The sequence below is a fragment of the Leptinotarsa decemlineata genome, unplaced genomic scaffold, assembly GCF_025532065.1.
Source record: "Leptinotarsa decemlineata unplaced genomic scaffold, Ldec_3_MD MMD2_tig00000882_RagTag_RagTag, whole genome shotgun sequence".
Taxonomy (NCBI): domain Eukaryota; kingdom Metazoa; phylum Arthropoda; class Insecta; order Coleoptera; family Chrysomelidae; genus Leptinotarsa; species Leptinotarsa decemlineata.
This window is the reverse complement of record NW_027412556.1, coordinates 10,301,850-10,329,809: the sequence shown is the minus strand read 5'-3', so window position 1 is coordinate 10,329,809 and position 27,960 is coordinate 10,301,850. Positions and strand designations below refer to the sequence as shown.

The window sequence follows — 27,960 nt, the reverse complement described above, 5'->3', positions numbered from 1 at the left end:
GCTTATTCTCCGATTTTTATTCTGTCGCTCACATAGACATACTGCTCATCGGTATGTAGATGATATATAAAAAAGTACTAAGTACAGAGTGTCACAATAACGTACTATATACAGGATGTCATAGTTCTCTTGAAACATTCACAAATAGACAGTTTGATTGCAACTCACAAAACGAGTGGATTGGCTATTTGGTTTGGTGCTACTGATTCTCATTTTTTGTTTGTACAGTCCACCCACCAGAACTCTTCTCCATGCTTGTTTCACCAAATTGTCACGATCTTTCATGAGATATTGAGCAAATATCATGCCTTTTTTCTGAATGATGTTTCCTTTGGTGAGCTCTCAAAGCCTTTTCAAATTTATAAGAAGTTGAGCAGATTATACACTGGAAAGGTTTTTCTTCTGAATGAACGGCCTGATGTTCAATCAAGTGGTGACGGTTCTTGAAAGTTTTCATGCATATCTTACACTGATGTGATTTTTTCTTTTCATTCAAAAAGGCAGGTTTCATCTCTCTATCTTCTGTTACGAGCTTCAAATGTGATTCTGTAAAAGACAAAAAACATTAACATGATCAATTTTTTGTACCCAATAGGGACGTGAGTAATGTTGATACTTCTGCCTCAATAATAATAATTTCCAAAGTTCGTATACTTTATTTTGATTTAATAATGAAAATACAGATTCCTGGGTAATTCGAAGTTTTTCTTGTTTAGAGAAAACCAATTTTATTGTTGTAGTAACTTTCAGTTTACTCAGTACATCTGTTCCTTCTGAACTTGAGTAGACTATATAAGAAAGAATATTCCTGGAGTTCTATCCTAACACCAAACCGTTATTTTTAACACCTCGACACGTGTTTCAATAACCAAGTGATCATCTTCAAGAGGAAGATTGAACTCTCCCTATATGTAGGACCTAAGAAATTTCTTAACTTTTTTTGCATACTTCTTTCATATATATTCAAATATAACACTTCATGATAAGACAATTTTTCAACTTTTTTTTTCAGAGAGACTTTCTTTAGGAGTACACGGATTTCAAGAAGACAGAAAAAACTTTTGAAAAAGCATTGATATTACCGACTTTTCATTTATTTGCATTCCCCGTTTCCATTACAGAACTGAAAAAGATAAGTTTTAGACATCCAGAAATTGATAAAGCCATATTCACATTAAAGCACAAAGCAACGACTTATTGATTGACAATGCATCAGTTATTGATTTCAATCATTTGAACTTTTTTCTATAAAATTTACACTGCTAAATTTTTGAATCAACTGTTGAGTTAGGTCATTGTTCAATATTCCTACTTCATTAAAGTTTGTTGTCATATTTCGTATTAGTGTTTTTTCAAAAAGTTTTATTCTGAAATTTGTAATGCAGGGTGCCTGTTTTTTGATGACTCGGACAGTGATATAACAAAATAAAAATTATTTTTGTTAATTCTGAATGTGAACTATGAAAATGATATCTACATTGAAAACATGTTTCATCAATTTTTGATCACAAAAGTGTGTGAGTACTTTCAAAAAACGATAAGACTTGATAAATTTTTTGGTTTAAATATATATTTTTCCTTGTGAATAATTAGATTTCACATCCAGTGTAACTTTCTCATCTTCTACATCTTTGCTAATGAATTCCACTTTTATATTATCTTCATGAATTTTCAAGTCATCCTTAATAACTTCTTGAACATTCGAATCATCCTTGACGTCTATTTCATCTGAACTTTCAATTAACGTTGGTTCACATTGATTTAATGACAATTTCTTGGAAACTAGTTTTTTACCTGTATGAATATTTTTCTGGTGTGCTTTCAAAGTTTTCTTGGTTTTGAAATAATTTGAGCAGATTTTACAATGAAATGACGTTTCTTCTGAATGAGTCTTCTTATGAGCCTTCAAACTTTTTAACAGATAGAAAGATTTAGGACAAAATTTACACTAAGATGTCTTTTTGGTATGAATCCTCTCATGATCTTTCAAAAATCCCTTATCAACAAATGATTTCGAACAGAATTCACAAACGAACGGTTTTTCTCCTGAATGAATCAATTCGTGCCTTCTCAGATGTAATATCAATAGAAACATTCAGTGTTACTATCTTCATTCGGGTTTGAAGGCCGTCGTAATTTGGAACTGCATTCTAACTTTTTGCAAGTACGAGTAACTGTATTCCCAAGAGGTTTATTCATCTTGATGATTCACCGATGACTGGTGGTTTCTAGTTTCCCCCCATGCCCCCTCCCGGGTTGAGTGCCCTGAAGTAAAAACTTCGCCCCACAAAATAAATTTTGCGAGGAAAACTTAATACTCCACTCCATCCACTTCCGCTCTCCGAGCGATCCTCAACTTACTGATGGGAATTTCAGTAAGATTGACATCTGACCTCTTTTGGTCGAAAGTCAGCCTTTAGGTGCTATTCTTTCTGATCGGGTAATTGTTTTATCGTGACTATTCCTAACTGAATTTTTGCATGGGGGCCCCCAAAAACTAACCAGCGGCTATTGTTGCTAGGGTCGAGCATTCCTCAGTGAATCTAAGGAAATGTGAATCGCGGTCGAATTGCTCTACGTTGAACCTACCTGAAAGAGAGTTTATATGATTAGTTTATGCTTATCTGAGTCGCCTGATTTTGTTTTGTCGGCCTTGGATGTTTGTCCCTTTTTCGGAATCTGGGGTCATCCATATTCAACGCATCAAGTAGATCGCGTAGCGCTGGGTTGTTGTGCGATCTGATTCTATCGAACACGCTTTCTGCGTCTTCTCTCATATACACGTCCACATATTGCGTGTTCAGGTCTAGGACTCTGCATATATATATATATATATATATATATATATATATATATATATATATATATATATATATATATATATATATATATATATATCTGTTTGGGATATAATATGGTGCGTTTGTGGCGGCCCTTAAGCTCGCGTTCAAAAACGATAGTATCTTCTTTCTCTATGTCTGTGCGCACTGGCCCCAGGCAGTGCAGGCATAATACAGTATTATGGGCATGAGAACGGTTTTGATCATCAGCAACTTTACTTTCAATCCCATGTTTCTTCTGCGTCCTATAATAGGTGCCAGGCGTTGTCTGGCGTGTCCAACCATTCCGATTCTCTGCCGTACGTGAGACTCAAATTTTAATTTCCTGTCTAAAATGACCCCCAGGTATATTCACGGAATCTCTTGTCTGTTCAAGGTAACGTTGCCTTCCGGTTGTACAAGCCTGCGAGAGAACAGTATCGCCCGACTCTTGTCAGGATTTATACTTATCTTCTACAGGTGGGCCCACTCCTCTAATCTGTCTGCATGTTGCTGCAAATATCTTGTGACACGCGCTTGGCTCGTAGATCTCGCCAGCAGGGCCGTGTCGTCTGCGTAGAGCGCTAACTTGTTAAAGTTTTTCTCTGGTTTGGGCACGTCCGCTGTGTATACGGAGAAGAGGTGTGGCGAAAGGACTGCTCCTTGCGGGACCTCTGCTTCCAGTAGTCGAATTTTTTAGTTCGTAGGTGAATCCCATTTTACGGGAAATTCCTCGACTGTATTGTATGTAATTCTTATTTAGTTTAAGTTCTCAGTATTCGTCATTGTTTTGAATGCGTAATACGGAGAAATATATTGGAGTCAGTGTTAAAACGTTCGGGAAGCATAAAATAAAAACAGTGTTAAAGTCTACCAGGAAAATACAACGAAGCCTTAGATCTGCGAAAGACAAAAGAGATCCACTATCAACTGCGGGGGTATAACGTATACCATGCACCTGCGGGAAAGTTTATATCGGTACCACCAAGAGATCCATGGGACAAGGCTGAACGAACATCGGAGAAACTGTAGTTTAGGTCAAATAGACAAATCGGTAGTAGCGCTTAGTGAAGGAGATCACACGATACTGTTTGAAGATGTGAAACTACTTGCCTACGATCATGGATACCACAGTCGGCTTGTACGGGAGGCCATGAAAATCCATAAACATACGGAAAACTACAATAGAAAAGAGGAAGCAGTAACGCTTAATTCATACTAAAAGATGCTAAAGTGGCAACAGCGCAATGCAATGTACGTCATTAACAGGTAATAACACTTCGGCCAATAACAACGCATCAACACGAGATGCAGACTACCTGAGTCAACATAAATACAACCTACGAACTAGAAACCACCAGTCATCAGCGAATCATCAGGATGAATAAACCTCTGAAGAAGCCAGCCACTCGTGCTGGCGAAACGTTAGGATGCAGTCCCAAACTACGACAGCCTTTAAATCCGAATGAAGATAGTAACACTGAAAATCTCGGCCGCGAAAGCCTTCAACAATTTTTCAATAGCAACACTCTTTTGTCAGACATAATTTTATTTTCTATTTTCGTAACCTGCTGTAATTCAACATCTAAAAATATAAGAAACCTGATGTATTACAGAAGACTTGACAATTGACACTCCAGAAATATATTTGAAGATTTAAAACGACATTTTAGTCACACTCAACTTTTCACAACCCAAAAAAAAACTGACATACACAACTATTAGGATTTTTCTTTTTTAAAACTTATTCAGTATTTTAATGAAATTAATAAAAATTTTGTCTAATTACCGCTAGTTAATTAGTGATAATTAGACAAACGTGTTTTTATTCATTTCATTAAAGTGATCATGAATTACCATAAAATAAACAAGTCATCAATCACACATATTACTTATTACATCAGTAAACATTTTTGAAAAGGTATTGATATCATCGACTTTTCATTTATTTGCATTCCCCGTTTTCATTACAGAACTGAAAAAGATAACTTTTACGAATCCAGAAATTGATAATTCTATATTCACAGGAAACATATATTTGCATATGAAAGTATGATTTGATTCTGCTTCCAAGAACTTATCTTTATGTTTGAATAAATACATTTCACATTCATAAAAGTACAACGCTTATATTGTCATTATATAATTATCTTTGAATTTGCCCCGACAAGATTGGCGGTACTTCAATTTGAACATAGTTCTTATCACCCTTTTCTGAATTCAAAATTTGCTGCTTATATGATTTTTTGTTAAGATGAGTACTAATAATCTTTACAATGTGGCAGATTTGATTCAATTTTTTTCCTAAATTTATAATGTGGGTATGCCAGTGAAGATGCTCATTGATGTGTATACCTAAAAATTTTATTGAGGTTTCTGCTTTCTTTTGATTATTTGCTAAATGAACAGTTGTTGGTGACTCAATTCTTTGTTGAAAACCAGTGCTATATTTTTTCGACTAAATGGGATGATTTAGTAATTGAATTTCAATAGCTTCAGCTAGGAACCAGTAAATTTGTTTCATCGGCATAATTAGTGATAGTAGTCCCCTAGTTATTTAAAATATCTAAGATGTCGTTCATGAAAATTACAAATAGAATAGGACCTGTTACACTTCCCTGTGGAATGCCTATAGTATTTTCCCTGATCTCAGACTTAAATATCTGTTCATTTTTTATAACTTTCTTTGTTGACGATTTGATAAATATGACTAGAAACAATTTCAATACAGTTCCTCTAATTCCATATTTTTCAAGTTTTCCCAATAAATATGTGTGATTAAGACAGTCATATGCGTTAGAAAGGTCTAAGAATATTTCAAGAAGTATTTAGTTATTTTCAAATGACTCGATAATTTTTTCAGTAAACTATATGATTGCTGTGTCAATTGATCTTCGTTTAATATATCGGTGTTGAGTTGGGTTTAAGAGACTACAATGTTTCACGAAGTTAATTAATCTATCACACATCGCCATTTCAAAAAGTATAGAAAACGATGGCAAGACACTTATAGGCCTATAATTTTCAAACAATTCATAATCTCTTTTTTTGTATATTGGTGTTATGAGAGCTAATTTTAATTGTTGAAGAAACATTCCATATTTGAATGAGTTATGCATTATATAGCAAATTATTTTCGAAATATTATCTATACATATTTTCATCAGACTTACTGGTATTTCGTCATCTCCACACGTGTGTTTGTTTTTTTTCAGTCCCAGATTCTTAATTTCTTCTTCAGTGACTGGTAGAAGAAACATTGATTGTGAATTATTTCAAATATTACATGAAAATTGGGTCTTATCTATTTTTCCAAGTATTTCCGGAATGACATTCAACAGAAATTCATTGTACTGATTGGGTGTTTGTGTTGGATTTCCTTCAAATATTGAATCTGTAGCGTTATTTCTGCCTACTATCTCTTTATATATGCTCCACATGCACTTCATTTTATTATCAGAATTTCTGATTTTTCCTTGGTAATACTCACTTTCTTTTCAAAATTTCATGATATTCCATTTTTGTTTCATTAAAGACACTTTTCAGGGTTTCATGATGCCTTGAAATAGTAAGCAGTTTATCAAGTCTGTTTGTGTACTCTTTTATTTCCTAATCTCTCATCTCATAATAGTTTTTTCTTTTTTTCCTTAACTAGTTTTTTTGGAAGGTATATTCTTGAAAAATATTGAGAAATAAATTCATGAAAGCATTTCATTGTTTATTTACATCTCTTTGGTTTATATGATATATTTCCGACCAATTTTGATCTCTAATTTTTTCAATAAACATATTTTGATTCTCTATCGAGAATATTCTTCTATATTTATGTTTCTGTATTCTATGTTTATTTATTGAAAAACTAATTTTCTGTGCAGTATGATCAGATATAGAATATCTGTGGAATAATAAAAAGGTTTTTAATGATTGAAAAAACCTATTAGTGATTTATCAAATTCATCATGCAGGGTGAGTACCTGATTTTCGATGACTCTTGACAGTGATATAACACAATAAAAATTATTCTTGTTGATTCTAAATGTTGAAAAGGCATAAATTGAAAAACTGTTTTGTCAATTCTTGATCACAAAAGAGTGTGAGTAATTTCAAAAAAAGATGAGAGTTAATTGATCAATTTTTTGGTTCAAATATATATTTTACCTGGTAAATGATTTGAAGATTTCACATCTAGTGTAACACTCTCATCTCCTACATCTTTGCTAATGAATTCCACTTTTATATTCTCTTCATGAATTTTCAGGTCATCCTTGATAACTTCTTGAACATTCGAATCATCCTTGACATCTTTTTCATGAATATTCAAGTCATCCTCGATAACCACTTCATGAATACTAGAATATTTTTCATCCGAATTTTCAATTGATATTGGTTTACATTGATTTGTAGACAGATCCATGGAAAATAGTTTTTTACCTCTATGAAAATATTTCTGGTGAGTTTTCAAATTTTCCTCCGAAAAAAAAGATTTGGTGCATATCTCACAACAATATGAATTTTTTCCTTTTTCTAAGTGAGTCTTCATATGTACTTTGAAAGTTTTCGATAGATGGAAAATTTTGGAGCAAAATTGGCAAGAAAATCGTTTTTCTGTATGAATCCTTTCATGATCTTTCAAATAACTCTTACCAGCAAATGATTTTGAGCAAAATTTACAAACATATGGTTTTTTTCCTGAATGAATAATTTCATGTTTTTTTAGAGAGTCTCCCAATTTGAAAGAGCGGAAGCAGATTTTACAAAGAAAAGGTCTTTCCTCTGTATGAACCGTCTTGTGTTTCACCAAAAAACTTTTGGTACGGAATGATTTGGAACAAATTTTGCAGTGAAATGGTTTTATTCCTGAATGAATCTTTTCATGCTTTTGCACTAATTCTTTACTTTTGAAATTTTTCGAACATATTCTACAACGAAACTGTTTTATCCCTTCGTCATTTTTTTCAAGTTGTACACAATTATTTTCAGCTACCAAATTTTCACTGCTTTCTTTTTTTAAATAGTTGGCATCATTAGAAATGTTGGTAGTTGTAACTACTGCTTCTATTTCTTTGGATACTGTTGCAATATCTACTTCTGCCACCTGCTGCAATTCAATACCTGAAAAAGGTAAGAAAACCAAAATAATAAATTATTTTCATTATGTTCTTCATTTAAATGGTTGATATCATTAGAAGCAATGTCTTTATTCTCAGATATAATTTTATTTCCTATTTTTGTAACCTACTGCAATTCAACACCTGAAAATATAAAAAGTAGGCTTGACAATTGGCGCTTCAGAAATATATTTCAAGATTTAAAAAGAAATTCATATCACACTCAAATTTCACAGCTCTAAAAAGAAGTGACATATACAAATATTGGGATTTTTTGGACATTATTGAAAAAGCATTGATATATCGACTGCTTATTTCTTCTAGATCTTCCCCATGTCACATGTTTCACAATTTGCATTTGAAAGTAATAATGTTTGGTTTTTTAATATAAAGTCACAACAATGCAGATAAAACAAATAGAATACTCAAATACATTTACATGAATGATTTTAGAGAGTTTTTTTTTCATTTTTAGGTACCTATTCAAATTTCTTTATTGCTATGAGCGTTTTTTACAATGAACTATGAATAGGTAAACCTTTTATGATTATCTGAAACATATCTACATAAAAAATATATTATATGTGTTTTGGTAAGCAGAAAGAGAAATGATAGCAATAATAACATCTGAAACGAACACTATAATTGTAATGAATATTGAAATGAAGTAATTTATATACACAAAGAAATTAATGGCGCAGTAAATGTTGGAATTGGAGTCCTTCCATTTCGAGACATTTTTGAACTTGGTTTTTCAAATTATTTATTGCCCTTAACACACTTATTTGCTGCATTGTTGCGAAATCATTCAAAATCCTCAATCTCTAGTCTTCCACATTTTCTATCTCTGTGCTAGCGTAAATCCTATTTTTCAATGTCCCCCATAGAAAATAGTCCAGAATAGTAAGATTTGTTGATCTTACAGGCCATTATATTGGCCCAGTATTTGTCTCGAAATGGAAGGACTCCAATTCGAACATTTATTGGGCCATTAATTTTTTTGTGTGAGTATATAAATTACTTCATTACAATTATAGTATTGGTTTTGGATGTTATTATTGCTATCATTTCTTTTTCTGCCTATCAAAACACATATATTTTTGTTGTAGATATGTTTCAGATATTCATAAAAGGTTTTCTTATTCAAAGTTCATTGTAGAAAACGCTCAGAGCAATGGAAATACGAAAAAATTTGAATAGGTACCTAAAAATGAAAAAAAAAAACCCTCGGAAAACTCTACGGTACATAGGGAGACGTGAAAGTTGCTATGGTGTTTTTATTCAACTCAGCCAACCAATTTCCAGGTCCGTAATTCAAAAGGGAATAATTCACACAATTCTAATCAAATATTACCCAAACATCCCGAAATATAAAATTTAATTTAATTTCTCAATATGAAGTGAACGTCTACGATCCAAAAACTACAACAAAAAGTACAGGTCCGTATTTCAAAATTCAAAGATGGGGTGGCCCAAGTCAGATGACACTCTTTATAAAAGATTCATGGACATATTCTGATAGCCCACATCAAGTGACAATAGCAAAATGTGGACAGATTTTCAATATGTCTGCAAATAAAGAAGATATAGACAAAAAAATGATTGGGGTTTTTTTTGTTTTTTCTGAATATCTCCAGAACCAATAGAGCTATATACGATTTTTTACATCACTGAATAGGTCTCTAAAATATGCAACTTTGCCACAATTTAACCGACACTCTATCTGTTATCGTTTACGAGATCCCCATGTACAGAAACGAATTCGAATAGCCCTGTACATTAGACAATGGAAGTCCGAACTAGTGAAATTCATCATGAAACATTGTCAATCACCTTCAAACAACGAGTTAGATCATTGTTCAATATTCCTAGCATCAATGTAATAAAAAGGTTTTCAATAATTGAAAAATTTATTAGTGGTTTATCAAAAAGTTTTATGCTTAAATCCATAATGCTGGGTGACCTGTTTTTTGATGACTCAAGACACTGATATAACAAAAAAAAATATTTTTGTTAATTCTGAATGCCGAACTCTGAAAATGATATGTACATTGTGACAAAAAATTTTCATGAATTTTGATAAAAAAAAGGACGGGACTTGATGAATTTTTTGTTTCAAATATATATTTTACCTGGTGAATAATTAGTTTTCACATCCAGTGTAACATTCTCATCTCCTACATCTTTGCTAATGAATTCCACTTTTATATTCTCTTCATGAATTTTCAGGTTATCCTTGATAACTTCTTGAACATTCAAATCATCCTTGACGTCTTTTTCATAAATATTCAAGTCATCCTCGATAACCACTTCATTAATATTAAAATATTTTTCATCCGAATTCTCAATTGATATTGGTTTATATTGATTTGTTGACAGATCCATGGAAGATAGTTTTTTACCTCTATGAAAATATTTCTGGTGAGTTTTCAAATTCTCCACCGAAAAAAAAGATTTGGTGCATATCTTGCAACAATATGAATTTTTTCCTTTTTCTAAGTGATTCTTCACATGTATTTTGAAACTTTTCGATAGATGAAAAGTTTTGGAGCAAAATTGGCAAGAAAATCGTTTTTCTGTATGAATCCTTTCATGATCTTTCAAATAACTCTTATCAGCAAATGATTTTGAGCAGAATTTACAAACAAATGGTTTTTCTCCTGAATGAATCAATTTGTGTCTTCTCAGATTTCTCATCAGTTTGAAAGAGTGAGAGCAGATTTTACAAACAAAAGGTCTTTCCTCTGTATGAACCCTCTTGTGAATTACCAACTGACTGTTGGTACGGAATGATTTGGAACAAATTTTGCAGTGAAATGGTTTTATTCCTGAATGAATCTTTTCATGCTTTTGCACTAATTCTTTACTTTTGAAATTTTTCGAACATATCCTACAATGAAACTGTTTTATCCCTTGGTCAGTTTTTTCAAGTTGTACACAATCATTTTCAGCAACCAAATTTTTACTGCTTTCTTTTTTTAAATAGTTGCCATCATTAGAAATGTTGGTAGTCGTAACTACTGCTTCTATTTCTTTGGATACTGTTTCTATATCTACTTCTGCCACCTGCTGCAATTTAATACCTAAAAAAGGTAAGAAAACCAATATAATAAATTATTTTCATTATGTTCTTCATTTGAATGGTTGATATCAATAGAAGCAATGTCTTTATTATCAGATATATTTTTATTTTTTATTTTCGAAACCTACTGCAATTCAATGCCTGAAAATATAAATAATAGGCTTGACAATTGGCACTCCATAAATATATTTCAAGATTTAAAAAGAAATTCATGTAACACTCAACTTTCACAGCTCTAAAAAGAATTGACATACACAAATATTAGGATTTTTTTTCAAGTTATTCAGTAATCCTTTACAACAAAATTATATATAGACTTTCCCATTTTGAATGCAGTCAATAACTTCAATTTTGCTTACAGTAGAATATTAATAAGGAAGAAATGATGAGAACTTTGATGAGTTTTCCACGGTCTCTTGTGACTGAATGAATGATTTTGGGCAAACATTACATGAATAAGGTTTCTTATCTGTATGAACCATTTCATGGTTTTCCAAACTAATTCCCCGATAAAACGATTTTTGAACAGATCTTGGCAACGAAATGGTCTTTCCCTGAATGGATCATCAAGTATCCTGTTAAATGTTCCTTCTGTTTGAAAGATTTTGTGCAAATTTTACAATTATAAGGCTTTTCTACTGAATAGGCAGTGTGCAAATTTTACAATTATAAGGCTTTTCTCCTGAATAGGCAGACTTCTTGTGAGCTATAAATGTTTTCCCTAGTTTGTAAGACGCTGAGCAGATTTCACACTCAAATCTGTCTTCTGAATTAACGTTTTGATGTTCTTCTAGGTGGCTCCAACTATTGAAAGATTTCGAGCAAATTCTACACTTTTGAGCATATTTTACACTGAAATAATTTCTTTTCCAAATCCATTACTCCATGACTTTTTAAACTTTCCGAAATATTGACAGGTTTAAGACTGGTTTAAACTCCCTGTCTGGATTCGCAGATTGAGTAGCTGTGCTGATGAAAAAATTTTGACTGGAGAATAATGATTCATTTAGATAAAACAAATCAGAAGTACACTGTTTTCATGAAGGAAATGTTAGTAAACATTTTATGGAAAGGCATTGATATCATCGGCTTTTCATTTATTTGCCTTCAACGTTTTTATTACAGAACTCAAAAATATAAGTTTTAAACATCCAAAAATTGATAATGCTATATCCACATTGAAGCACAAAGCAACGACTTATTGACTATTGAGTTATATCATTGTTCAATATTCCTAGCATCAATGTAATAAATAGGTTTTCAATAATTGAATAATTGAAAAATTAGTGGTTTATCAAAAAGTTTTATGCTTAAATCCATAATGCTTGGGGGACTACCTGTTTTTTGATGACTCAAGACAGTGATATAACAAAAAAAAATATTTTTGTTAATTCTGAATGCCGAACTCTGAAAATGATATGTACATTGTGACAAAAAATTTTCATGAATTTTGATAAAAAAAAGGACGAGACTTGATGAATTTTTTGGTTCAAATATATATTTTACCTGGTGAATAATTAGTTTTCACATCCAGTGTAACATTCTCATCTCCTACATCCTTGCTAATGAATTCCACTTTTATATTCTCTTCATGAATTTTCAGGTTATCCTTGATAACTTCTTGAACATTCAAATCATCCTTGACGTCTTTTTCATGAATATTCAAGTCATCCTCGATAACCACTTCATGAATATTAAAATATTTTTCATCCGAATTCTCAATTAATATTGGTTTATATTGATTTGTAGACAGATCCATGGAAAATACTTTTTTACCTGTATGAATATTTTTCTGATGAGTTCTCAAACCTTTCTTGGAATAAAATGATTTGGTGCATATCTCGCAACAATATGATTTTTTGCCTTTTTCTAAGTGAGTCTTCATATGTACTTTGAAAGTTTTCGATAGATGGAAAATTTTGGAGCAAAATTGACAAGAAAATCGTTTTTCTGTATGAATCCTTTCATGATCTTTCAAATAACCCTTATCAGCAAATGATTTTGAGCAGAATTTACAAACAAATAGTTTTTCTCCTGAATGAACCCGTTGATGAGTTCTCAAATGTACTTGTTGTTTGAAAGAGCGAGAGCAGATTTTACAAACAAAGGGTCTTTCCCGGTATGAACCCTCTTGTGAATTACCAACTGACTGTTGGTACGGAATGATACGGAACAAATTTTGCAGTGAAATGGTTTTGTTCCTGAATGAATCTTTTCATGCCTTCGCAATGAATCTTTCCTTGTAAAATTTTTCGAACATATTCTACAGTGAAACGGTTTTCCTCTTTCGTCAGTCTTCCCAGGTTGTACACAATCATTTTCAGCAACCAAATTTTCACTATATATTTTTTTTAAATAGTTGGTATCATTACAAATGTTGGTAGACGTAACTTCTGCTTCTATTTCTTTGGATAGTGTTGCAATATTCACTTCTGCCACTTTCTGCAATTCAATACCTGAAAAAGGTAGGAACAATATAATAAAATAGTTTTGACAGAAATATTTCATAACTGGAATAGTCTATTTCTATTTTCTGTAGCTTTAATCAATATTTGACAAACACTCGGGACACTCAAGAGACTCTGATTGGTGGTTTCAAAGAGGTATTCGTATCATTATTAGCACAAGCAGATTTTACAAACAAAAGGTTTTATTCCTGTATGCACCCTCTCATGAACTACCAAACTTTCATTGGTACGGCATGATTTAGAACAGATTCTGCAGAGAAAATTAATTTACCCGATATGAACTGTTTTTCTCTCTTGTCAACCTGCTGATCTTGCACACAATTATATTCCCTAAGTTCTTCTTTCGAATGGTTGATATCAATAGAAACATTGTTGTTTTTGTCAGCTATAATTTCATTTTCTATTTTCGTAACCTGCCGCAATTCAGCACTTGAAAATGTAAGAAAGCCGATATATCACAGTAGACTTGACAATTGACATTCCAGAAATATATTTGAAAATTTAAAACGACATTCACGTCATACACAACTTTTCACAGTCCTAAAAAGAATTGACATACACAAATGTTAGGATTTTCCGTTTTTAAAACTTTATCAGTAATCGTTTACAATAAAATGATATTCAGAATTCCCCGTTTTAAATGTAGCCAAAAACTTTAATTTTGCTTTCAGTAGAATCTTAATAAGAAAAAAATGAAGTCAATAAAATTTGAACAATTTTTTAGTTAATTTGGTAGAATATATCTGTAAACATTTTTGAAAAGATATTGACTTTTCATTTATTTGCATTCCCCGCATTACAGAACTGAAAAAAATAAATTTTACGAATTCAGAAATTGATAATGCTATATTCACATCAAATCATAAAGCAACGATTACTGACAATACATTAGTTAGACAATAATTTACAATTTTTCTATGAAATTTTCACTGCTAAATTTTTTAATTGACTGTTGAGTTAGATCATAGTTCAATGTTCTATTTATTCAAGTTTGATGTCATATTTTGTATAGCATCAGTGTAATAAAAAGGTTCTCAATGATTGAAAAACTTATTAGTGATTCATCAAAAACTTTTATTTTCAAATTCATCATGCAAGGCGAGTACCTGTTTTTTGATGACTCTTGACAGTGATATAACAAAATAAAAATGATTCTTGTTGATTCTAAATGTCGAAAAGGCATAAATTGAAACACTATTTCGTCAATTTTTGATCACAAAAGAGTGTGAGTAATTAAAAAAAAGATAAGTGTTAATTAATAAATTTTTTGGTTGATATATATATTTTACCTGGTAAATGATTAGAAGATTTCACATCTAGTGTAACACTCTCATCTCCTGCATCTTTGCTGATGAATTCCACCTTTATATTCTCTTCATGAATTTTCAGGTCATCCTTGATAACTTCTTGAACATTCAAATCATCCTTGACATCTTTTTCATGAATATTCAAGTCATCCTCGATAACCACTTCATGAATACTAGAATATTTTTCATCCGAATTCTCAATTGATATTGGTTTATATTGATTTGTTGACAGATCCGTGGAAAATAGTTTTTTACTTCTATGAAAATGTTTCTGGTGAGATTTCAAACTTTCCTTTGAAAAAAAAGATTTGTTGCATATTTCGCAACAATATGAATGTTTTCCTTTTTCTAAGTGAGTCTTCACATGTACTTTGAAAGTTTTCCATAGATGGAAAATTTTGGAGCAAAATTGGCAAGAAAATCGTTTTTCTGTATGAATCCTTTCATGATCTTTCAAATAACTCTTATCAGCAAATGATTTTGAGCAGAATTTACAAACAAATGGTTTTTCTGCTGAATGAATCCATTTGTGTCTTCTCAGATTTCTCATCAGTTTGAAAGAGTGAGAGCAGATTTTACAAACAAAAGGTCTTTCCTCTGTATGAACCCTCTTGTGAATTACCAACTGACTGTTGGTACGGAATGATTTGGAACAAATTTTGCAGTGAAATGGTTTTATTTCTGAATGAATCTTTTCATGCTTTTGCACTAATTCTTTACTTTTGAAATTTTTCGAACATTTTCTACAACGAAACTGTTTTATCACTTCGTCAGTTTTTTCAAGTTGTACACAATTATTTTCAGCCACCAAATTTTCACTTCTTTCTTTTTTTAAATAGTTGGCATCATTAGAAATGTTGGTAGTTGTAACTACTGCTTCTATTTCTTTGGGTACTGTTGCAATATCTACTTCTACCACCTGCTGCAATTCAATACCTGAAAAAGGTAAGAAAACCAATATAATAAATTATTTTTACTATGTTCTTCTTTGGAATGGTTGATATCAATAGAAGCAATGTCTTTGTCTCAGATATAATTTTATTTTCGTAACCTACTGCAATTCAGCACCTGAAACTATAAAAAGTAGGCTTGACAATTGGCGCTCCAGAAATATATTTCAAGATTTAAAACGACATTCAAGTCACACTCAACTTTTCACAGCCCTAAAAAGAATTGACATACACAAATATTTGGATTTTTCTTTTTTTTTAATTATTCAGTAATCTTTTACAACAAAATGATATTCAGACTTTCCCATTTTAAATGCAGTCAAAAACTTCAATATTTTGCTTTCAGTAGTATCTTAAAAAAAATTAATAAAATTTGAAGAATTTTTTAGGTAACTTGAACATTATTGAAAAAGCATTGATATGTCATCGAGTGCTTCTTTCTTCTAGATCTTTCCCAAGGCATATGTTTCACAATTTGCATTTGAAAGTAGTGTTACGGTTTTTGCTTGAAAAAATTATTCATTTGAATATTATTATTGAGTATTATTAGGGATCAAAAATTTATTTAGATAGTAGAAGATACACAGATACACTAACGAGAAGTAACAAAAATTTTTTGAATCCACATACATCAGTAACAAAATCATTTTCTGTGGAGGAATATTTCTCAATGAAGAGGCTCGCAATTGCTTAATTGGTTATCAACAAAAAATAAAATCTAATCTTAAATTAATAAATAATCCAGAAGTCCATACTCATGAAATCAGGCAAAATAATCTGTTTCATATTGATGCTTCAAGCTCCGCTTTGATTTGATTAAATTAGAAAGTCGTTTTTATGATGCACTGTTTGGAACCTTTGGTGTAGTAATGAATATTACTGGAGTTTTTTCCCAACACCAAATCGTTATTTTTAACACCTCGACACGTGTTTAGATCACCAAGTGATCATCATCAAAACTCATTTTTATCTTCATCTTCCTCTTTGAAGATGATCACTTGGTGATCGAAACACGTGTCGAGGTGTTAAAAATAACGATTTGGTGTTGGGAAAAAACTCCAGTAATATAGAAAGTCGTTATTTCATGAAATTCAAGATATTTTTGAACAAATTTATTCTTCTTATTTTATGTAATTTATGCTTTTTTTTGTACTTTTTCGTATATTTTCGGAAAATCATATTTTTATGTTTTGACTAATCATGGTATGATATAAAATGCCTAATATTGTTGTAAAGTATCCCCTGAAAAAAAAATAACGTCGACCGCCGCTGGTCTTCGTCAGTCGATTGTAACTCGGGCAAGGTCTTGCTCAAGTCACTTCGAGAATATTCCTTTCGGTTTCCGAAGACTTCCATTGTGATATATAGGCAATACCAACAGGCATATAGATGGGCTAGTCTACTTGAAAGGGTGGTACGAAGTGATCTCATAGGCCGATATACATTTGATTATTATTAGTCTAAAATTCAGTTGAAGTTTTTATGTTATATTGGCAGCATAGTAATGAATTGAAGTTTAGTCTAACTGTACAGTGTAGACAATTATTGTCGAATCCTCAGGTATTCTGACATTTGGTGTCAGAAGTGGGATAATTGACCGAAAATTTTCTGTTTTATGGTGAAAACAAGGAGTGTCGATTACGATGGGATGGACGAGTTTAAGAAAATGTTCGAGGCTTTGCAAGCGGGCCTGATGGGGAATGAAAAAGAGAGTAAGATGATTGCCTTAGAGAGAAAGACGAACGAGGTAGGGAGGAATAACAATTACGACAAATAAATTACTATTAAATAATCAGGAAAAATAGGAAAAAGACAAAAGACTTGCTGGTAAATGTTCAGAAGAAACAAGAGACAATCAAATGTATCTTAATTTACTTGGAGAATTATAATATTTTCGAGTGAGTAAAGGGGAGGTGAAGGAATTCATTTGGAAAAATTTGAAGGAACAAAGGATGAATTTGAGAATGTAATCGAAGAGAAACTTGGCGGGAGGAGCAGAAAACTCAAAGAAGTTTTCCAAGAACTTCAGAAAGTATTACCGGAGGCGAAGAGGATCGCTGTGGAAACACCTCTCTCTTCTAGTAGTATTTTTATTAAAACATCCAACCTTCGATGGCGAATCTACATGGTCAATTTATCGCAAACAATTTGAGTCCGCTGCAGAAAATGATGAGTGGAAAAATGGGGGAGAAAGCAACAGTCCTAGAAGCAAAGGCCTCCGAAATTCTGCAAAATATTCCAGTGAATAAACAATGAATGAATGAAGCAACTGTATCAGCTCTGGAGGCCAGGTATGGTAGCGAGCACCTTCAACAATTCTACCAGGAGGAAGGAGTAATAAAAGACTCAAGCAGCCCCTGGTCGTCACCTGTGGTGTTGGTGGCTAATAAAAAGGGATCGACGAGATTCTAGGTAGACTACAGGAGGCTTCATGATGTCACAAGTAAACCTCTTCCCAGAATAGATGACACCCTGAACATCTTGGCTGAATGCAGATGGTTCTCAACATCAGATCCAAAAATTGTTATTTTTCAGCTATTTTTAATTTTTTACAGATTCTTTCAGGGAGTTCAAATCAATTTATATCATATTAGACAATGGAAGTCAGAATTAATGAAATGCACAAATTTTATTTTATTATCAATGAAGCAGACTAAATATGATACCTGGAATAAATCTGTAAATTGTTTTCATGTTTATGGTCAAAGTACCAAAAGCGATAGATTGAATTTAGCTCTTTTAAATGAGAATTCAAAAACGAAACAAAGTTGGTTTAAATATGTTACCTCTAATAGTGACAGGAGAAGGTTTTATATCTAGTGTAATATCCTCGTCTCTTGCATCTCTGCTAGTGAAGTCGACTTTTATATTTTCTTCATGAATATCAAAGTCATCTTCAACATTCAAGTCATTCTTGACATCTACAAAATTATATTCATCCTCATCTGAAGTTTTGTTCAGTACAGCTTCAAAATGATTTGTTGACAAATCCTTGAAAAACTGGTTTTCTTGTGTATGAATATTATTCTCACATGTTTTTAGTTTCTTCCCAGTATTGAAAGTATCTGAATACATTTTAGAATTAAATGGTATTCCTTCTGAAATTTCGCTAAATGCCATTTCTTCTGTATGTACCTTTTTGTTTTTGTCCTCGGATACAGTTTCGTCTATTTCAGTAATCTGCTGTGAATTAAAGCCTGAAATGGCAAGAACTCTTTATCAAACTCTCCCAAAAAATGAATATTTCAAAAACTTAGTTTCAAATAGAAGAAATTAAACACATTCATCTTTATACCTTCAGAGATTGAGAAATCTCGAATTTATAGTTTGTAAATCACTCAAAGTTTTTAGTAGAGTTCTTTAATAATAATAATAATAATAATAATAATAATGATGATAATAACGATGTATTTTCTCAAGAAATATGTATAGTATGGGGAAAAAATTCAAAAATTTAATCAAGTAAAAACAAAGAAAAAAAAATTAAAAACGAAATAAAGAAAAAAAATTGAAAACGAAACAAAAAAAAAAGAATGATTTAATATACTTCGGTAGTCTAGTACGAGGGTTGCCTTTTATATTTCGGCATTAGAGAACAAAAACAAATATTAATCATAGATTAATAATTGTTTTTCAAAATATTCCCCATGAACATCTATACACTTTTGCATGCGTTTGAACCAATTGTCGAAGCACTTTTGCCACTCTGATTGAGGTATCTCCAAAACATGCATTCTGAATGCAGCAACCGCTTCTTTAGGTGACGAAAAACGTTGACCTCTCAGTTTGTTTTTTACGTGCGGGAATAAAAAGAAGTCATTCGGTGCCAAGTCAGGACTATACGACGGATGACTCATCAAATCTATGTTTTGAGTGCTCAAACATGCAGTTGTTTGAGCCGATGTGTCGTGGTGAAGAGTGATCCGTCTTCGGCGGTTGGTTTTCTTGATTTGTTGGAAGACAACTGGAAGTGCTTTGTGCGCGAACAACTTTTGTTGGATTTGGCTCATCTTGAAACACCCATACAGTCGACTGCTGTTTACTTTCGGGATCATACGCGTAAATCCACGATTAATCACCTGTCACGATGTCATAGACGTGTTTCGAAGCACCACGATCGTATTTTTTGAGCATTTCCTTCGACCAATCGACACGAGCCTTTTTTTGAGCGATTGACAAATTTTGTGGGATCCAACACGAACAAATTTTTTTGACAGTCAAATGTTTATGCAATATTGAACATATGCTGGTCCCACTAATGCCTAAAGTTGTCTCAATCTCACGATAGGTCACATGACAATCTTGCAATATCAATTCGCGCACAGCATCAATGGACGAAATTCGTCTTGGAGTGAACTACGACCACAACTGAATTCACCATACCATCGATAAACACTGGTCCTTGATGGAGCTTCATCGACAAAAATTGAATTAAGTTCATCCATGCACTGTTGCTGAGTTTAATCCACATCGAAAGTTGTAAAAAATAATCGAACGAAAATGTTCGCGATTTAATTCCATTTTTGGGCTGAGACGATTTTTTTAAGTTACTCTAAACAAAACAAACAGCGCGCGTATGTCAAAACGTTCTGAGTACGTATAAGCTCAAAAATGTCCAACTTTACAATAGAGCTGTCAGTTGCCAGATTGCAACACTAGGGTTGCCAAATCCTGAAACATAAAAGGCAACCCTCATACTAACAAAACGATTTAATTATCAACATTGTATACATAAACCGGCAGATCAGAAGGTATATACATTTTGAAGCAACAAATAACTTTTTAAAATAATTCGAAATATTTGTTTGTTAAATTTTCTCAAATTATTTTGCATATCATCGTAAAATTCAATACCATTTTCATTTTGATATTTAGAATCTGGAACCTCTGGCAAAATAAAAAAAAAATTGGCAAGAAGTGGACATGAAATCAACAAAACATGGTGATAGTGTTACAGAAAATAGCATGCTGACGGAATACAGGATTTTGCAAAAGAAGTGTAGTTAATTTTATCATGTTAGTGCAAATCTGACCATTATCACTAAAATAAAAAGTAATAATGATTGAGATATTTCAAAATACTGAAAATTAATTTCATATAGGTTGATAGGTACAATTAGAACCTCTCACTTGAATGAATCTATTGAAAGCCAAGTTACAATCGTCTGATCACTTAAACTGTCATTTCCTGATGATGTAAACTTGGTTAGCGAAAAGCATGCCAAGAGAGTATTTTTGTTCTGGTGTGGTGAAAATGTTTTCAATAGAATGACATTGGTGACAACACAATGAAATTCATTCTGTTATTAATCTTGACAGAAGTTGATTATAATCTAGGAGCCCCAATCAAGAAGTTGAAGCATTACCCTTATAGGAGTAAATCCGTTTCATTATAGTGGAATCCCAAATGAAAATACTTGGGTTATTTATTAAATAAATTAAAGGACTACCTGGAATAAGCTCAAGATGTGGATTTATTACATCTTGTATAAGATTCTCATCTCCTGAGTCTCTGTCAAAGAATTCAACTTTTATATCGTCTTTACAAATAGTCAAGTCATCTTTGACATCATTTCCATTAGTATTCAGCTCATTCTCAATTGAACTCACGATCATTACCGTTTCACTGTGGTTTGTTGACAGATCCTTGGAACGAAAATGTTTTTCCTCTGATTGCAGATCTTGTACATAGTTATTTCGATTTGCATCAAGATTTTTACTGCATTCTCCTTTTAAATGATTGATATCATCACAATTATTGGTAGATGTAATTTTTTGGGTTTTTTGCTCATGTAATATTTCATCTATTTGCTGTATTTCAAAATCTGTAAAAAATGAGAATTCCATTACTACAAACATTTACAAAATATTTTTTAACACTCGAAAGTCTGGGTTGTCTTCATTAAAACTGGAATATACTATAAATATACTACCTGCAAGAGGTTTTACATCGGGGGTAATATTTTCATCTGCTTCATTTTTGATAGTGGAGTCGATTTTCTTGTGCTCTTCATAAATATTCGACTCATCCCTGACATCTTCATCAATATTCGAATCATGAATATTGGAATAATCCTTACTGAAACTTTCAATTAGTACCGTTTCAAAGTGATTAATAGAGGTTGACAAATCTCTGGAAAATAATTCATTTTGTGTATGAGAAGTTTTCTGGTGAGCTTTCGAATCTTTCTCAGTTCTGAAAGAATCTGAATAGATTTTACACCATAATGGCATTTCTTCCGAACTTTCTATTAACGGATTTTCTTGCGTACGCACATTGATCTGGTTTGATGCAAAGTTTTTACTGCATTCTCCTGTCAAATGCTTTCTTTCATTAAAAATATCAATAGTAGCGATTTCCATCTCTTTATCCTTGGATATTATTTCGTCTTCATAACCTGGAAAAGAAAATTAGTTTGCTTCAATAAACTGGCCTTGATTCCCCAAAAATTGTTAAAAAGTCATATGAATTAAATGAATAATTATTTTACCTGGGATAAGCTTGAAAGGTTTTATATCCAGTCCAATATCGACTTCTTGTTTAGTTTGCAAATCTTGTACACCATTAGTTTTATCATAAGTATCACCGGTATTTGTAATTTCTTGGTAGGTTTCCCAAGTAATTGTTTCATTTTCTATTTCCGTAATCAGCTGTGAATCACCTGGAAAAATAAAAACCCTGCTATTTATAAACTGTTTTTTTTTTCAACTTTGGTGCCATTCTAAATTTTTCTCAACCTTATACAGGTTGTGACATACTTTTTTTTTACAACCCATTCAATACTTGTCATTAGTAAAATCATCAAACATGATGACAAAACAAGTCAGTAAGAAGTGTAAATTGAAAAAAATATAATAAAATCTACTGAATTGAAAGTAAGTTCCTGTAGATCCTTGTTAGGCATAGAGCATGTATTGAAAAAGCAAGAAATTGTTCAAAAACTTGCTGCTTACAAACTCCTTAAACTTAATTCACTCTGCAACCCTAATTTGTGGAATCCATTAAATTCATTTAACCATTCAGAGTATCGTCTTGAAGGTAGAAACATTTATTATTTAATTGAGACATAGCTGAATCAAGGCCATACTGTCTCAAAGGTATGGCAAGATTTAGAAATAAAAAGTTGTCAACAACCTTTTATTGAAGGCCTCTCAACAGATTTGAAAGCGCCAGCTGGCAAAGGACGGAGGCTCGTAATAACTTATATAGTCCAAGAAAACTAGCGACTACCACAAGGAAATGGACGCACAAAAGTTCGTATTCAAAAATTTTTACCAAACCTTGAGCCAAACTCTGCCTGGCGAAAAGCTGTTATCATTAACTGGCAGTCGTAAACAATGCGTTGATCTTGGTGAAAATATAACTTTGGATCTTTTGCCAATCGAATCTTGGGTACCACATGACTCTTTTTGGGACCTCTGTTGTTCATCATTTATATAAATGACTTCTTCTTCCACTTATTACCATATAAATGCGTAATCTATGCCGATGATACAACTCTTCTGTGTACTAACCAAAACTGTGAGAACTTGCTCGCCACAATGAAAACTGTGGTATATCAGGGTGAGAAATGGTTCAATGCTAACCTTTTGAAACTGAAAAAAGATAAAACTCAAACTATCACATTCTCTACAAATAAAATGAAAATGAAGAGATCACTTCACCTGTAACTGTGGCAAACACCTTTAATAATTTTTTCATTGATGCACCACAGAAAGTTATACATAATATACCAGATGTAGGAGGAAATGTTGCCCCTACTCAGAGAAATCAAATCAAATCAAAAAATCATATGATGCTATAAAGACATTATACTCATCACTGGTTCGGAGTATTTTGGAATATAATAGTGTAATTTGGTGTCCTCTTTATTCTTGTCATAAAGAGAGACTTGAAAAAGTGCAAAATCTCTTCTCTAAATATATAATTTGGAAACTTGGCCTACCCTACTTTGGATTTACCTCGCAAATGAGGCTGTCTGTATTAGATTTATTATCACTTGAGGACAGACGTAAACTTGCAATAGTTCTATTCCTTCATAAAATAATAAACTTCCACTATAATTGTTCAGCTATTTTAGATGACCTTTGCCTTTCTGTTAACTCAAGATCCTTAAGAAGCAATCGCATTTTTTCATTTGGGTTGCGATTCCACAAGACTAACTATGGCAATAAGTTATAGGCTTCAAAAAAATTTCAATACATACTTTTCAGAACTTGATCTTTTTCATTTGTCATATTTAAAATAAAAAAAAATGGCAATTAGACGACTTCATCAAGAGATTGTTCATTAAACTTCTGAATAGTCGTTCATTATTTCTTTTAATAATCATAACTTATTCTAGTATTCGCACGTGTTTTTTTTTTATTTGAACTTAATGTACTACTTGACAAATGAAACTGCATACCTTTATTTAATATGAAGTAATAACTTGACTCTAGGGTTTGTTTGCACATTGATGTAACATTTGGGACTTTGTTACAATTCTGTAATGTACTTGACATAGTAACGTTTTTGTTTTTTAATTTAATTATTCATTAGTGTTGAATGTCTTAAAGCTTATTTTTGTCTTTTTAAATTTTTTTCTTTTTTTATGTTCCAGTTGGTATTTTATTGATAGTTTGTGGTGTATGTGTCTGATAAAAAATAAATAGGTTTATTTATTTTAAAGTAATTACAATAGTTTATATTAAGGATTGTACTTGTTGGGTTCATAACTGAACTCTAATACTTGATTGGTTTCAACAATTATATAGATAAACTACCTGGAATAAGCTCAAGAGGAGGTTTAACATCTAATGTAATATCTTCATCTTTAACATCATCACTAGTGAACTCGATTTTTATACTTTCTTGATAAATATTGAACTCATTCTTCATATCTTCTTGACTATTCAAGTCATCCTTGACATTTTTTTCCTGAGTATTCAAGCCAGCCTTGATATTTTCTTCAATAATATTACAATTATCCCCATCCGAACTTTCAATTTGTGTTACTTTACATGAACTTGTAGACAAATCCTTGGAAAATGATTGTTCTTGTGTATGAAATTCCATCTGTTGGAATTGGCTGTCTTTCAAATGAACTGTTTCATGACTTTTTTCATCTGAATGAACTTTCTCATGACATCTCAACCTTTTCAACAGATAGAAAGATCTGAAGCAAACTTTACAAACAAAATTCTTTTCACCTGTATGAATCATATTGTGTTCAATGAAATGACTCTTGTAAGCGAATGATTTAGAACAGATTCCACAGTTGTATGGCTTTTTCCGAGTATGAATAATATAATGTCTATTCAAAGAATCTTGACTTTTGTACCATTTTGGGCACATGCTACACTGGAACGGTTTTTCTCTTGAGTCAGACTGTAGGTGGTTTACATGATTATGTTCGTCAACACAATTATTACTACATTCTTTTTTGGTTGGTATAGTCCGTGGTAATTCATAACCTGGAAAAGTTAAGAACTTTATTCAATAAATTGAATTCAACTCTTAAAAAATATTTATCATAGTCCTAAACAGGCGCTGACACGCTGACATTTATTACTTATTTTAGGGATCGACAGATATACTCATATATAGGCCTATTGACCGTTTATTTCTAGGAACAACTACCTATTTTTCATTCATTGAAACTCACTTGTGAAATAGTGTCTCTTTCTAGGGATTTTATAGTATGAACAATTGCTATAGTCAGTATTTGTCACAAACACAAATTTTTAGATTCCACATTCCACTGGTGCGGTTTAGTTCAGAAGGTTATTACACTTTTGAAACTTTTTGAGGAAACAAGAAAACCCTCAAGTAACATGGAGTGTTGTATTTCAGAGATAATCCCTCTAATCAAAACATTGAATTCGTATTCAGGCAACTATTCAAAAAGCGACATTTTCTAGTGTAGGCACATTGAAAAACGATTCAATAATTTTTATTGACGACAATACTTCCACAAATATGAATTTCCTGTTTAAAGAGTCATACTTACAACAAAATCAACAGAAACTGAACATACAGAAACGAAACAAAATTATATTTTAAATCATTAGTGATAAATTCCCAAAGAAATATATAACGATACCATTTTTCAGTGATGTTAAATTGTGAGTGGCAAGTTTGTACATGTTGGTGCCATTCAGTTGTTTATTAAGTAAGAAATTTAATATCAAGACAGTTCTTATTACAAACGACTTAACATTAAAATACAGATCAAAAATAAGATTTCAAAACGCTTAAAGGTGCAAACTTGATGCCTCCTTTTCATAAAAAAGGATGTATGCATCTCCACTCACAGGTGATTTTGGTGAAATCATTGTATTCGTTCCATGTGCCAGTGTAGGGATTTCTGCAGTAGGCTGTATAATGTCCACTGTAAGTAGACCCAGTGATTCAAAAGTGGATATAGATCATAACGACAATTAAGAAATTTGAAATTCAGGCCGCAAGACATGTGGCCAATTCTATTTGTTTACACAGTGATTTTTATGAAATATTCATCTTGGATCGCTGCATGGTACTGACGATGCCCAATAGGCTGAACCATCTGTCTACTGGTGTCTCTAAATTGAAATGAAATTATGAATGATCAGAATAGTTCTCAGTAATCATTTTCATATCATTACCAAAAATTCAGAATCTCATTTTCCAATTAGTAAATGTTTTCAAAAACAATGACACTATAATATGCAAAAAAATATTTTAACCATTTTTCAATTGTACAGCAGAGTGAAAACTCCAATGAAGAAAAATCTAATGTAGTTTACAAAATGTAACAAATCATATCACTTAAATGAAATGAATAAAATCATTTCTGTCTAAATACCACTGGAAAATTTTATTTATAAGACCGGTTTCAGGTTTGATCCCATCATCAAGTATAAAACTGAAATCTGAATTTTGAAATATCTCTAAAAAGTCTCATAAAAGTGATTGCAGGGAGAATATAAACAGATGTGCATTATCAGAACATGTTAATGATAATGAGCATACAATGGATTACAACAATTCCACTGTCCTTTGTAAAGAATCAAACCAATTGAAAAGAGTTTTTCTGGAGATGGTATACATTAAGATTCCCTGAATAAGAACTGATTTAAATAATCTCAGTTAAATTTATACTTACATTCTCAAATGTCGAAAAGAAAAAAATCACTTCTAATCAAAGCTTTTCTTCTTAAAATTATTGTCACTGTCAGTCACTTCCATAAAAAAAGAAATGTTTTATGTTTTGTAGAGATACTTTTGTTTCTTTCAATCTTACGTTAGTAAGTAGATCAGTTTGTGATTTAAAATACATATTGTTAATATATTTCAGTTGGTGGTAAGCACCACTGAAAGCTTGACAGAAATGCTTTGGGGTGATCATCGACTGATAATGCCATCATCTGAGATGGCATTATCGCTTGTTTTTCGTGAGACATAACTCATGAGTAATTGATACCGCTGAAACTGAGTGATGCAACTAGAGTCATGATTTATTACAACTTGCGACTCACAATTCAAGACTGGTGTACGAATTCAACCTAAATAAACTTGGGGCGTGGTAGTTTTCTACTCAAACTATGCTCTTGAACTAAATGTTGGTTAACTTTATAAGTACAGTACTTAAACAATCTCATTAAATTCTACTATTCTTTGATCTAATGATTAGGATTAGGTTTTGATTAAACATATATTGACTATTCATTTATTAGTAGTAGGACATTCCTAATAGTTTATTCAACAGTTAAGAGACACATGATTAAAGTAGATATTATAATTCGAAACTGCTTCATATATAAATCTTTACTATATCATGTCACCAGAAGTTGAGGAATAGGTTTGTAGCACTTACTAAATACAACATTTTTGTAGAAATACTTCGTCTCAGGTGAGTTTGAGATGTTTTACATCAAATTTGTTTTGCTTAATGAAGGTTTATATAAAATTATTCAGAAAATTTCAAATGCTCCAAATTACCTGATATTAGACTGATGTCAACCAAGTGTGGTTTATTACGTTTTTGTATGAATGTTTGGAAAGCACTGTTGAAGTCATATTTGTCAATTTTTTTTTCTGCACCATCGACACCGAATTCCATTATGAATTCTTTCAATTTCTACTAGTTTCCAGACAATTATTTTAATACTCTACCACAACTTTACACCGTGACCATACAATATTATTGGAAACAGTGACAAGTGACAGTGACGTTCTACATGGAATGGACTGGAAGTTGCAAAG

The 27,960-nt window shown here is 32.0% G+C and overlaps 2 protein-coding genes across 8 annotated transcripts; both read right to left on the bottom strand.

Annotated features, from left to right (window-relative positions):
• Nucleotides 1–2: 2 nt before the first annotated feature.
• LOC141482162 (uncharacterized) lies at nt 3–12,894 on the bottom strand. 4 transcript variants are annotated; one of them, XR_012465379.1, is made up of 5 exons: nt 12,516–12,894; nt 10,060–11,010; nt 6,978–7,931; nt 6,310–6,378; nt 410–546 (listed from the first exon to the last, which is right to left on the bottom strand). XR_012465379.1 is itself a non-coding variant. In XM_074174967.1 (4 exons), exons 1-4 carry the CDS (start codon nt 12,892–12,894, stop codon nt 272–274), a joined length of 2,559 nt encoding a protein of 852 aa, XP_074031068.1. In that variant the 3' UTR covers nt 3–271. The 4 variants fall into 4 exon arrangements, 3 of the variants coding, with proteins under 3 accessions (XP_074031068.1, XP_074031069.1, XP_074031070.1); XM_074174967.1 differs by lacking the exon at nt 6,310–6,378 and having other exon boundaries at nt 3–546; XM_074174968.1 differs by lacking the exon at nt 410–546 and having other exon boundaries at nt 6,006–6,493.
• Nucleotides 12,874–27,929, bottom strand: LOC111507247 (uncharacterized). 4 transcript variants are annotated; one of them, XM_074174962.1, is made up of 8 exons: nt 27,697–27,928; nt 24,501–25,190; nt 22,226–22,396; nt 21,668–22,132; nt 21,185–21,559; nt 18,521–18,931; nt 14,767–15,720; nt 12,874–13,465 (listed from the first exon to the last, which is right to left on the bottom strand). In XM_074174962.1, the coding sequence occupies exons 1-8, from the start codon at nt 27,815–27,817 to the stop codon at nt 13,068–13,070; spliced, it is 3,585 nt and encodes a 1,194-aa protein (XP_074031063.1). In that variant the 5' UTR covers nt 27,818–27,928; the 3' UTR covers nt 12,874–13,067. The 4 variants fall into 4 exon arrangements, with proteins under 4 accessions (XP_074031063.1, XP_074031065.1, XP_074031064.1 ...); XM_074174964.1 differs by lacking the exon at nt 27,697–27,928 and adding an exon at nt 27,572–27,691; XM_074174963.1 differs by lacking the exon at nt 27,697–27,928 and adding an exon at nt 26,861–26,947.
• Nucleotides 27,930–27,960: the final 31 nt, after the last annotated feature.

What these genes read in the sequence shown, in the direction of transcription:
- LOC141482162 (XM_074174967.1), bottom strand. Translation starts at nt 12,894, where the DNA reads ATGAAGACTCACTTAGAAAAAGGCAAAAAATCATATTGTTGCGAGATA. An exon ending in GAAAACTAATTATTCACCAG is followed by an intron (nt 11,011 to 12,515) that starts GTAAAATATATA and finishes TACCTTTTTTAG; the next exon opens with GTATTAAATTGCAGCAGGTG. An exon ending in GAAAACTAATTATTCACCAG is followed by an intron (nt 7,932 to 10,059) that starts GTAAAATATATA and finishes TACCTTTTTCAG; the next exon opens with GTATTGAATTGCAGCAGGTG.
- LOC111507247 (XM_074174962.1), bottom strand. Translation starts at nt 27,817, where the DNA reads ATGGAATTCGGTGTCGATGGTGCAGAAAAAAAAATTGACAAATATGAC. An exon ending in CGATGTAAAACCTCTTGCAG is followed by an intron (nt 21,560 to 21,667) that starts GTAGTATATTTA and finishes CATTTTTTACAG; the next exon opens with ATTTTGAAATACAGCAAATA. An exon ending in ACATCTTGAGCTTATTCCAG is followed by an intron (nt 18,932 to 21,184) that starts GTAGTCCTTTAA and finishes TTGCCATTTCAG; the next exon opens with GCTTTAATTCACAGCAGATT.